We start from the raw sequence: 12,689 nt of genomic DNA on the forward strand, positions 1-12,689 counted from the left end.
ATTTATTATAACATTTATTGATGTTTTATATACATTAGGAATTTTAAAAATTTAAACTTTTATTATTGTAGTTTTCTGTTCTTTTTTCTTTTTTAACGACAGTTCATTCAATATCACGTTAAGTAATTGGTAGACCCGCTTTTATCTTCACTTGAAAATTTTTTATATAATTAGCTGGTAAAACTTTATTATTCCTCTTTTACTCGTGAATATCAGTTAACGTCTCTAACAGTTACTGAAAATAGAATGACTAACCTCGTCGCTCTCATACGCATGCAACGTGAGGATGTACTTTGTGCGCATGAGCATGGGTCTGTTCTTTTTCGAAGGAACCTTCGAAAGGGGCCTTTCTCGAAAATTCCTGAAAAAAAAAACGTATGCGATGTTTCATCAATGGGGCGATTTAATTGGCTGAGAATCGTGATATCTAGTAACATTCATTTGGTTTTGGTTATAAAATTAGTAAGCCTTAAACTTAGATATGTTCCGTAATTGGTTAGCTGATTTATTTGATCGACGTACGATCGGAAGATTCGGTAATCAGAGTAATAATAAAAAATCTATCCATTTCTATATGAATAGTACAAAGTTAGTAGATAAAAGCAAGTTCTTAAACAGAAATAGTACATGCCTACGAGCGTCCAAGCATGATCAGCTGATCAATTACGAAACGTAACTGATTTAATTTCAAATCCACCAATCTTATAACTAAAATCAAAGTTTCCAAAACCGTTTTTGGAACAAGCCTGTAAAATTTAGCCGTAACTAAAACAGGTACTTTTGTGAACTTTTAGGAATGCATTCGATAGTATTCGTTGAGCTATATAAGATGGCGCAACCTTCGACTTTTCCTCTTCACCGGAAATCACCCTAAATAATTTCTTTTCGGTTTTTCAACATCGTCAATCCCTACTGCCAGACTATTATGTTTGGATATTTGTACAACATGGCTGTTGATTATTCGACAAAACGGCAGCAATATTTCAAAGTAGCCGATCCGTCACAGTTTGACATTTTAAGCGGGTGAGCGGATGAGCGGATGAGCGGTTTTCAAAAAGGTTAGAAAGCGATGCTTAGCCAATCATATGAATCTCCTAAGTACGTTTAATGTAAAATAATGTAAAATAATAGCTCATAGGTTAATCACACAAATCATCAGTAAGATACGAATGCCCGACGGTTTTTATCCTTACAGTACTCACAAGGAAATTACATGGATATTGATTCATCAGTTTCGATACAAAATACTCTTAATAGCATTTTTCGTTATATAAGTTCTAAACTTCGCAAATATTAGCTCTTTATGCAGAATTCCAGTCTTAATAATATCAGCCGCAGTTTTTATAGAATTTCAATGGAACACATTTTATTTTTATAAAGTATATTAATGTGTTAACTTGTTTTTATAGAAACTATTTCCACGGCATAAACATGCGTGTATCGTATCTTACATAGGCAGCAATTACGTTCATATAACAAACATTACTTCCTAATTTTTCTATACGATACTAACGCAACGATAAAACATTCCGATCGCTCACACAACACCTGTAATAACTCGAGGAAAAATGATTAGAATTCCCTTGGCGAAACGCCCAGGGTCGATAAGGCAGGTCGTTGCCTACATTGCGAAATCAGGCTAAGGTAGTAAAGGTGAAAGGTCAAAGGCAATGGGCTAACACGGATATCGACTCACGGGTGAGATCGAGAGGTCGAGGTAACCCGGTTACAGCCGGGGTGGTGGATAGGCGCGAAAGCGGGTCGCCCTAGAATTCGACTTTGGCGTTTCCGCACACGCGCACTATTTAGCAACACCCTTCACCCATGAAGGGACCCTCCGCGAATGATCCAAGGGCCGAGTCAATTTCCGCTCGATCCTGGGCCAATCCTCCATCGCAGGTATCTATGCAAATAATATAATATAAAAAAAAATATCTCTCAGTACAGAACACAACAATAAGTGTTCCCACAGCGTGACACGCGATGCGTCCGTTGAAAGCGAAACGTTCAAATTTTTAGATACGTCCACGCTACGTCGCGCGACGCTTTTCCACGGAGCCGAGGAAACTCGCTTCTCGCGAGGCTGAGGAGAGCGACAGGTATGTCTGCGCCTTTGTGTCACGTTGATGAGGCTGCACCTCGCACACCCCCGTTTAGATTCGGCCCTGCCGAACGAGAGGTGCTACTGCGCGCTGCCGAGGGTGGTGAGGGTGAAAAGAAGGAGAAAGGAAGAGGGTGGAAAAGAGACGGGAAGAGTGGAAGAGCACGATAGCGCGTACGGTGCGGCTGTCTGCGGCTGCTCGGTCGTCAGTTGGTGATCGTGGATGATCGCACGCACGCTCGGGGGTGACGGGCGCGTCTACATTCGCGAGGAGGGCGATGGAGCCTTCGTGCGTCTCGTTGGCGATCGAGTGAGACGCGCCGTCGTCGAATCGCGTCCCCGTCGCCGTCTCCGTCGCCGTTAGTGTAGCAAGTATCGTCCTCCGTGACCGCGAGTGCACGGACTGGCGAGAGGCAACGCGACCGAAAAAAAGGAGGAAGCAGCCCCCACGAGCAGCGGAGCGACAAAATGTCGACGTACCATTATTTATCGTGAAGGAGACAAGGGAAAGAGAGAGAGAGAGAGAGGGAGATAGAGAAACAGAGAGAGAGAAAGAAAAAAAAGTGAGAAGAAAGATAGGAAGAAAAAAAGAGAGAGAGAGAAAGAGAAAAGAGGGTTAAACACACACAGTGACGATATCTCTCTCGAGTTGTTGGTACGCGCAGTCGTTTTTGCTGTTGTTGGCTGGCTTGATGTCTGTTTCTTCTGTTCTTGTTTTTTTTTCTTTTATTTTGTTTCCTTTTGCTGTATTGCTGTTGCTGCCGCCGTTGAAGCCGCCGTACGCTGCTGCAGCGGTCGCTAGCGACCGAATTGATAAAAAGGAAAAATGACAAATGATATATTCTCGGACGTGTGACCCTTTCATTGTTTCGTTGTGCCGTCTTCGTCGTCGTCGTCGTCGTCGTCGCCGCCGTCGTCGTCGTCGTCGTCGTCGTCGTCGTCATCGTCGATCGTCGATCGTCGCCGCCGTCGTCGTCGTCGTCGTTGTTTTCGTTCTACCTAGACTCCTCCGTTACCCCCGTTACCTTCCGCCGCTCTCCCCCGCTCCGATGTTTCCCTGTCTCGCGCGAGAAAAATGCGAACAGAACAAGAAACGTAAAGAAAAAAGAGAAAATTACATGATTTTCTCCCGGGGGCCACCAGCCAGCCTTCTCTTTTTGTATCACGAGTAGATGACGTATCTCTGTAGTTCGTTCTTCCTTTTAATATCTCTTGCAAATCGTGTTCACACCGCGGACTCTCTTGGTCCCGCGAATACGTATCCACGGATTTCTCTTTCTTGTGTTGAACATATATATATATATATACACATGTATATATACATATATATGTACGCACACGCATATATATATATATATATATATATATATATATATGTATATATCTACTCCAATCTTTATATATTTCTTCGTGTACGCACGCATTGTCGCATGCATGTTACCTGCCTGCTAGACATATGACGACTATATGGTTATATCATCTAAGTCATTCGTCATGCATTTTTAAGAGCCGCGTCGTGCAAGAGTTCTTTCCTCGGCTTCCTCCCCAACAGCTGATTTCTTGCGTGAATAATTCAACGAGCGCGCCGATTGCAACGTCAGTCAACTTTACATGTGTTGCGGTCAATTAGTTAGGCGAACGGTTCGTTGCATTACATGTGACATAATAACTGAACTTCTCATTCTCGGCGAATTCCGTGGCGATACATTTAACCGATTCTTTCTTTTTCTTTTTTCTTTTTTGAGGGAAAGTCGACCAGATTTAATTTGCTGATAAAGTCAGCGAACGTCGTTGAAATCAGCTGTGAGCGATCGAGGTGATCGCGGCCGGGCAGAAAGAGGAGAGGAAAATACACGCGCTTTGTGCATTCAGAGCTTACTGTTTATTTCACCGTCGCTTTTCTCGCTCGCTTTTCTTCGCATGGGCCGTTTGCAATGTATAGTCAAGCACTTTACTTGAATATATAAATATATATATATCCATACACACAGAAACTGCTCTCTCTTTCGACTCTCTTCAGAATTATCGGGAATTATCGTCGATGGTAATGGGACGATTCAGACAAACGCAATTGAAAGCTAATATTTGTGCAGCAACGTCTTGGATTATATAATTCGATTGTGTGTAAATTTCGACTGTGGCTTTACAGATCAATTGACAACACGTATCTCGCCGAAGTATCGAAAATTGTTGTCGCTGCAACGGGACCGAAAAAAGTAATAATCATTTTGTCAAAATGTGCATAAGAATGGAAGCCAACTCGAGCCTGAACGCTGTTGGTTGTGCGTTGATAAGTAAAAGCTCATGTATTTTTAATTAATTTTTTTTAATTTAATAATAATTAATCAAACGTTTCATAATTTCTTTTCTACCGTGAGGGTATCGTCTTTCCGTTAATATACACCGATGTACAAAATTATTCTGCTTGCACGGCAAAGTGTGTACTTAAATCCAGTCTCAACAAAGCACGGATCGAGTCGGATCCATGAGAGAGGATTTGAGGAGAATATTGTTGTACAAAGACAGAATTACAAGAATATATGCATATACGTGGCCACGTATATACCAGCCTTTCTTGTTGTTGTGTTAGAACCATAGATGTAGCAATTAGACGTAAAACTTCGTGACTCTCCTTGCATCGCTTCTAGAGTTTAAAGAGGGACCAAGGCGGGGAGCAAGACATTCTGACGCGAAAGATTGCTGAGAGAAACCAAAATCACCGAAAGATTACCGAAGTGTTCCAAACACATCCGGGATGATCGCAGGACATTTTGCGCTACTTGGGATTCTTTTTAAATTCCCTTCGTCGTTGAACACGTCTTTGTCGCAAACGCACCACGAGGATGAATTGCTCGCTGCATACGTTACAGTACCTTTCCTCGCTTTCCCGAACATCCAGCGAACGCGTAACAATCAACAGAAAGATAAACGCAAGCTCGCGTTACGGACGACGTAAGCGACGTGGTGTGACAAGTATTACACGATGACGTCCGACCGAGACTTGAAAAATCGCCGTAACCCCGAGGGGATGAGAACTGTCGCGTCTCGTCCGCTTCACATCCGCGGGTTGCACGAGTCGTCCGGTGAATAATGCGTTACGCGTTCGCTGATCAGCGGTGATTCGACCCGACGTGAAATGGGCCGCTTTCAACGTGCTTGCCGCATAGCGATTTAGAGATGTAGAGTGTAACGACGGGCGCCGCAGTGACCGCAGCACCGTCACGTTTCTTGCCTCTTCAAAGAGTGGCAAGAGAAAAGAAAGGGGAAGAAAAGATAGTTAGATAGATAGATAGAGAGAGAGAGAGAAAAAGAGAGAGAGAGAGAGAGAGTGAGAGAGAGTGTGAGAGAGAGAGGGAGAGAGAGAGCGAGCGAGAGAGAGAAAGAGAGAGAGAGAGAGAGAGGGGGAGAATAGAAAACGGACAGGAGAGCAAAAGAAAATTTTTTCGGGATAGAAGCGGAGGAGACGAGGGACCTCGTCATGACACGGAGCGATCGTCGGCAGCATGCGACGCGACCATAATTCGTAACGGAAACCCGGGGCGTCAGCCTCTCGGAACTGTTTTGATACGGCCAACGGAGAAGCTGGACAGCTGACCGCGGAGCCGCGATGTACGCCGCGGCGGGTGGTGCTAGCATCGCCAACCGGAGGAAGCAGAAACGGCTGCAGCTGAACAAGCAGGGCGGCGGCGCCGCGACTCCTGTCATCAATGTCGTCCCGCCAAGACTAAAGGGTGCCGCCGGGGCGCGTTATCAGCAGCAGCAGCAGCAGCAGCACTATCACCACCAGCATCAGCATCAGCACCACCAGCACCAGCACCAGCACCAACACCAGCACCAGCACCAGCACCAGCACCACCATCACCATCACCAGTACCAGACCAAGCTCGGCCGGCTGTACCAGACGGTACCGCCGGCGGTGTCGGCGCCGCGAGCGCAGCATCAGCAGCAACAGGCGCCTACGTCGACATCGTCGTCGTCGGCCGCGTTCCACCCGGGTGCCGACGCCGACAGCCGGCACCGTCACCACGCCGACCACCGCAAGTCGTCGCAGCAGCAAGTCGCGCCGCTCTCGCCGATCCAGTTCCCGATCTCGCCGCCCCCGCTCTCCCTCGAGTCCTCGGTGTCCGCCACAACCTGTCCCAACAACAACAACAAGGCCAGCAACTTCCCCTTCCCGCCACCCTCGATCCTTGATCTCCGAGTCTCGCCTCCTACTTCGGAGCCACAGGTGGGTAGCATCGTCGAGAACTCTCTCTCTCCTCGTGACCACCGGGCCTCACCGGGTTTCACACTGTTTCTTTAGTCGCTCTCTCGCCTACAGGTTACATTTACATTTAACCCATCCCCCCACGTTCTTATTTAGTACACCTGTACCCTCACACGCACACAGACACACGTACACGTACGTGTGCACCACACCCCAGCCCAGGAATCACGCAGAGCGAAAAAAATGCGTCACGCAATGCGCGCATTAGGCAGGGAGAACCTGCCGAGATATCGGCTCGAGACATCCCCGGCGATGTTGTCGCGAGCTGCGAGTCGGGACAGGGTGGAAACACGAGACCCGCGCGATCTGCCGCTGACCGGGTGGGGGAAGGGTCGAGTCTTGCTCGGCGAAGACTCTCCTCTACCCTCCTGCCTTCTCGATCTCTCGTCGCGTGGAAATTCTCCCACCCGGTTGGCGTCCAGGTGCCCCGCGGGACACCCCATGTTTGATAAGCAACGTTGCAGCGTCCTTGATCGCCGGACATTTGAATTCACTCTCGCCGGCGCTCACTGAACCGCGCGAGACGACCATCGCTTTGAGAGGCTCGCCTCTCTCCTGAAGCGATCTCTCTTGGTCATCCTCTCGACTCGCCGGTGATCTGATCTCCAGGTCTGCTACATCGCTAAGGGCCGGTTGTTCCGACTCCTCGGTAAGTTAACTGACAGTCAAATCATATGTCTGTCTTTGTGTCAAATTGAAGAAAAAACAAAGATAAATATGTGATTCTAAGTAAGATTCTTGGTAAGTTAACCGATAGTAGTTAACTATCAGTTAACCTACCAAGACCTACCTGGAACAATCGGCCCTAAGACGAAAAAAGGAAACAGCGGAGTTTCTCTTTCTCTCAAGTAACCGATCCGTAATCGCCGAGGTCCACCCCGACTGTCCCGCTCCATCGCTTGCGCGTACGCATCGGTCTCTCCTCCCGGGCGGTCGTGATCTCTGCCGAATGCGAGCACCGACGATTTTATTAGATTGACAAGGATTGCGAACTCACTCTATCGCTTTAGTGCGACTCACCTTCACTCAGGCGTATATTGCTCCCTCTGGTTGCACCATATCTCTTTTGCCGGCACCTCGTGCAACATATATAGCAAATAGCATCGATCGGCTGTCTGGTGGCGTATAACACGCGATAAACCTATCGAGCTGAGTAAGAAAGAGAAAGAGAGAGAGAGAGAGAGAGGCAGAGAAAAAAAGAGAGAGAGAGAGAGAGAGAGAGAGAGAGAGAGAGAGAGAGGAGACGCCGGATTCTCCACGTCCGAACATCTCCTCCGGCCGACTCACAGGTCGGCTAAAGGCTCGCAATGTAATTTCAGTACAGGGTGAAACATGCCTTCCACGAAACCCGACGGGAAACACGAACAGCGATCGATGCCGCTGATGGCAGGTAGCGCGATGTTAGGTGTAGATCGTTACGCACGATATCGATCAGGATCGATGGCGGATCTTTGAGGTGGACTCGAGAGAGTGCTCTCTCTTCACGTTATCGGGGAACGAGGAAGAGACGGGGAGAAAGAGAGAGAGAGAGAGAGAGGAGAGAGAAAGAGAGAGAGCGAGAGAGGGGGGAAATCCGGAGAACAAAAAGCACCGACGATCAAGCGACAGGCAGTGTCGGCGAAAACGGAAGGTCGGACCCTCGACAATCGATAATTTACGCAAATGAATGAGCGGAATGCAGGCCGCTCTATTGATTAGACGTGAAAAACAGCGATTACGGGGGGGTAAGGTGGTGAATTTTAGAGAATTACCTTCCAACTTCGCCACCAGACTTATTCCGCCGCTTCCACGGTATCCCCCACGATCTTACGTGTACGGGGTAAGTATCAAGCCATGACGTAAAACTCGCCTTCGCCGGCCGCGCCGAAGGGCGCGCGAGATCTCTCGGTCCCCTCGCGTGAATACCGTAGATTAGCGTCGCATTGTGTTATACGCGGCGGGCTTCTCCCGGCCACCGCAACCCCCGCGGGTATCGACCACACGACATACGCATATAATACGCTTCGACGTTGCTTCGAGCTTCGATCGCGGTTTGAGGGAATCGGTCGCACCCACCAGCTCCAGCAGGCTGAGCGCGGGCGATCGTGATCCACCAGGGTGAAGCTCATGTCTCCTCGTTTGTCGCTTCTACCCGCCTCGAAATGCGACTCGACGCTCATTCTGTTCATTCATATCACGCACGAGGCTGGGCATCGAAGGGCTGCAGGAGACGCAGGACCTTGCGCGGCCACGTTGGACTTTCGCTCCAGAGAGTCCCGAATACACGTGTCTTTCTCACGGAAAGTTTGCGCAAAGTGTATCGGTAATTTTCAGTCGGTACAATGCAAAAAATAATAACATATACAATACACGTTGCGCAATGTATGTAATGTAACCGAAGGAGAAGGCACGTTGAAGAGAAGGAGAACGCGCTGAAAACAAAGGAAACAAAGAGAGACGAAAGAAAACAAGTTTGAAACGACGTTCTCGAAAAGTGCGATCTGGAAAGGAAGAGAGAGAATAAAGGCGAACGAGAGCCAAGCGTCGGTCTCGATTGTACACACCGACTGATTATTGTGCTTCTCGCTCGCCTTTGTTCTCTTCCTTCCAAGGGACGACGAAAGTACTCGGAACGTATCGAGTAATCGCATTAACGGAGGACCACAGGAGACCGTCGCAAAAAGCGATTCGTGTTGGAATCGCCCTCGAGAGACTACTCTTAATGATATATCTGAGAGTCACATATTTCAGTGCGGCGGTCAGGGACCCGGCGGTAAGGCAGCATGGCAAGGGTGCAACAGGCCTTCGCTTCCCCTATCGCCCACATCGCCCGGTTGTCGCGGAGAGGGTTACAAGACGAAGCAGTGCGAGGCGCATCGGCGATGGATGAAGAGGAACAGGGTAAGTGTCTCAAAAGAAGTCAACCGCGGACTGAAGAGAAGTTTTCACTCGTACGTTCTCCATCGCGTCGCGTTACAATCCAAGATGCCCGGCAAGATGCCGAGTGATTTTCTTCAAACAGTTGGAGATGATCGGTCGACTTGATTGATGAGCAACAGCGCGCACGAAATCCTGTTGCAGATACGAGACGCCAGTTACTGCTACGGCAGCAGCGGCGAGGACGAGGAGGAAGATGACAGCAGTAACGCCGTTCGCCACCGGGGAGAGGTCAGCGCGGCGGTCAATACCGTGCTTTATGCGGGCTTAGGGACCACGGCGCTCGGTTTAATAATCTCGTTCGTCGGCACCGGGGAGAAGGGCTTCCTCAGTCCGGAGCTCAGGCTGGTCGGTCCATCGCTGCTCTGCGTCGGGCTGCTGTGCTGCCTGTTTCGCGTGCTACTGTGCCTCTGCCTGTGCCGTTGCGGCTCATGCCGCTGGCGGTTCTGCCAGGTCGCCTCGCACAAAAAGGAGAAGGCGAGGAAGGCCGAGGCACGGCCCACGGGGACGTTGTCGACCGCCTCGTTGTTGCCGCCGGCGCAGCAGGAGCATCAGCAACAGTCGCAGCAGCAACAGCGACATCACCAACAGGATCGGCAACCGACAGCGCCTATGAGCCGTTCAGTGTCGCCGGCGACGAAAGGACACGAGCTCCTGCTCTCGCCTGCCCAGTTGCCGGAGTGAAGCGGCCGCGCGCGCGCGCGCGCCGCGGCGCGAACGAACGTTTTTTACGAAATGAATTCTATAAACGCCGATCTACTGCCGGTTCTCGCCCGACTCACTCGATCTAGTCTACCCGGTCGCGGCCTGAATCGTTCTCTCTTCTCTATCTCGCAGACTCTCAGCGCATCCTGAAAAAAAAAGAACAAAAAAAAAACAGCGTAGCCTCTAATGCGTTTCTCTAGAGCTTAAACAATAGAGGAATAAAGGAATCGGCCATGTTTTCTACCCTTTTGTCGTGTACGAAGAAGTAAAGGAACCATCACACGTCGTCGACGGGTCGACTCTCTCGCAGAAACTCTTCATTTATTTGCGTCCGTGCTTGATACAAGTTGCTTCGTCGAAAAGGTTTCTTTTCTCTCGCTTACAACGCTTTGTCGCGCTACACCGCAGCGCGGCAAAGCGTTCTCGTATCATTTCGATTCTTTTCGTGCGAGTCGTCACATTCGGAAATTAAAGTATATAAAGTACTTCGCCGTTACCCCCAAATCGTGTCTCTCTGCCGCAAGGTCAGTTTTGTACGGCAACGATGCGAAGTTGTCTTCGTGTCCGTGATCTCACACGTCACACAGTGTGTCTTAGAACAAATATATAACGATATCACTTTAATTCGCAGTAATCAGGTAAGCTGAAACTGCATTTGTTCGTTGGAAGAGTAACTATAAATGACCGGTGTAGCATCGGCTGTGGTAGCGCCGGGCGCCGTCGCAATGGCAAATATCGATTCGTCGTAAATGGTGGTCTGCGGCTCCGTTTTGCCATTGCCGGCGATCGGCCCGGTGGTGGGTGGGTTGTCGCCTTTTGTTGCCTCGCGGTACTTCTGCAGATACATCTTCAGCGGCTCGACGTAATTGTCGAAGCCGAGCGTGGTCATGGCGAACAGAATGTCCTCACCGTTGATAGTCTTACGCTTCTCCATGTGACACCTGTCGCTCGCCTCCGAAGTGATGAACGAAATAAATTCAGACACACACTCCTGTACACACTCTCGTGCATCTTTAGCTATTTTGCCGGATTCTGGAATGGCTCGTTTCATAATTTTTGCGACGTTCGCTATCGGCAAGAAGCGATCCTGCTCTCGAAGAGGCACACTACTACCGGTACCACCAGCGACCTGCAAGGGATCCCCGGTACCATGGTTGGAGTCATCTGTGTTCTCAGGGTCATCTGTTTAAAGAGAAAAAGCATTTGTTAAAAATTATGTATATTATTACAGTCCCGAGAATATATGGAATTTGTTTGCAACTTGTGGTGATTTACAGAGAATTGACGATGTATATAAATATGCTACATCAATATAAAAATATCAATCTTTTAATAAATATATGCAATCAATATATATATATATATTTGTACTTTCACATATTCCAATTAGAGTTAGAAACATATAAGCGGAGATAGAATTGAGTATTTTCGACTATGCTATACTTTCTCATAGAATATTAATCTATAATAAAGATAAAGAATATGATAAAACCAATAACATGTTTGGAGAAAAATGATCATTTGTATTCGTATAAAATTGGTAATGGAAAGGATATATAAACATGATTTATTGTTTATCTTATTATTATTCATCTACTTGCTATATTTTTCTTATCTTATCATCTACATCATTTGTTTATTTAATGTATTTATATTAGTTTATTAAATATTTTCATCTGATGTATAACTCCTTAGTAAAATGCTCCAAAGTCATAATAAATATGTCCAAAGTGTTCAGAGAAACATTCTAAAACATCCTAGAATTCTAGAATTTAAGACATTCTAGAATGTTCAAGAACACTCTGTACATTTTGTGCCAATGTAGATTCAAAATATTATGTGTTACCTCATTACATCAATCAGTATTTAGAGTTAATAATATATTGCATTATTCGTCACAAAAACACTTGTTGCAAGTTATTTAAGCAACCATTTAAGTGAAATCAGTAATATCTCGGTGTTTGTACTTTTTCTGCTGAAAGCAGCTTATCATTTGATGCTGTTTTTATAATGATTTTTATACTGCTTTTATATTGATTTTGCTTTTATATTGATTTTCTACTTATACTTCCTTATGGATTTCTTAATCTTCCGTGGCTCAACGAGGCACATAATATATACGTGGAACATATAACGGATTAAGAATAAACGATTAGTGCATCTGGAGTTACAACAAAATCCGCATAAACCATAATTTTACCGTAACCACGCTACGCTAACCTACCTTCCATATCGTCCGACTGAACACTGATGTAAGACGCGGACACGTTGTTTCCTCCCAAAAATGCCGTAGTGCCTAAAGGGCCACCGTCGTCTCCGCTTTCGCTATTCTCCATTGTTCGGCAAGAATCGTATCGAAAATAAATCAAATTCTTTGTATTCTCTTAACCTTTTCCTCCCTTTGTTTTTACGCCTACGTAAACCTACGTCCTTCATTGGCCCAGCCAACGTACGAAGTGAGTCATTTAATCGTAATTGCCAACCTACGGCATAGGCTATTGGTCTGTTCTTCTTAGTTGCACTACTGAACTGGTGCAATAAGTTAAGCCAGCGGCACACGGTGCTTGTTTTCGTGCTGGATGAAAATACTGCGTTCTGATTGGTACATTTCCGAAGATGGATGGAAATATACTAATCAGAACGCAGTATTTTCATCCAGCAAGCAATCCAGCACGAAAATAAAGCCAGCGGCACACGGTG

General features: G+C 47.0%; 2 protein-coding genes across 4 annotated transcripts; one reads left to right on the forward strand and one right to left on the reverse strand.

Annotated features, from left to right (window-relative positions):
• Nucleotides 1–1,757: 1,757 nt before the first annotated feature.
• On the forward strand, nt 1,758–10,298 carry LOC105192005 (dendritic arbor reduction protein 1). 3 transcript variants are annotated; one of them, XM_025307455.1, is made up of 5 exons: nt 1,758–1,899; nt 2,020–2,099; nt 5,554–6,329; nt 9,099–9,248; nt 9,429–10,298. In XM_025307455.1, exons 3-5 carry the CDS (start codon nt 5,709–5,711, stop codon nt 9,966–9,968), a joined length of 1,311 nt encoding a protein of 436 aa, XP_025163240.1. In that variant the 5' UTR covers nt 1,758–1,899; nt 2,020–2,099; nt 5,554–5,708; the 3' UTR covers nt 9,969–10,298. The 3 variants fall into 3 exon arrangements, with proteins under 3 accessions (XP_025163240.1, XP_025163239.1, XP_011154157.2); XM_025307454.1 differs by lacking the exons at nt 1,758–1,899; nt 2,020–2,099 and adding an exon at nt 2,159–2,756; XM_011155855.2 differs by lacking the exons at nt 1,758–1,899; nt 2,020–2,099 and having other exon boundaries at nt 5,450–6,329.
• Nucleotides 10,290–12,456, reverse strand: Nf-YB (nuclear factor Y-box B). The gene is made up of 2 exons (XM_011155853.3): nt 12,214–12,456; nt 10,290–11,171 (listed from the first exon to the last, which is right to left on the reverse strand). The coding sequence occupies exons 1-2, from the start codon at nt 12,323–12,325 to the stop codon at nt 10,624–10,626; spliced, it is 660 nt and encodes a 219-aa protein (XP_011154155.1). The 5' UTR covers nt 12,326–12,456; the 3' UTR covers nt 10,290–10,623.
• Between the last annotated feature and the right edge of the window lie 233 nt (nt 12,457–12,689).

The sequence above is a fragment of the Harpegnathos saltator genome, unplaced genomic scaffold (assembly GCF_003227715.2).
Source record: "Harpegnathos saltator strain DR-91 unplaced genomic scaffold, Hsal_v8.6 scaffold87, whole genome shotgun sequence".
NCBI lineage: Eukaryota > Metazoa > Arthropoda > Insecta > Hymenoptera > Formicidae > Harpegnathos > Harpegnathos saltator.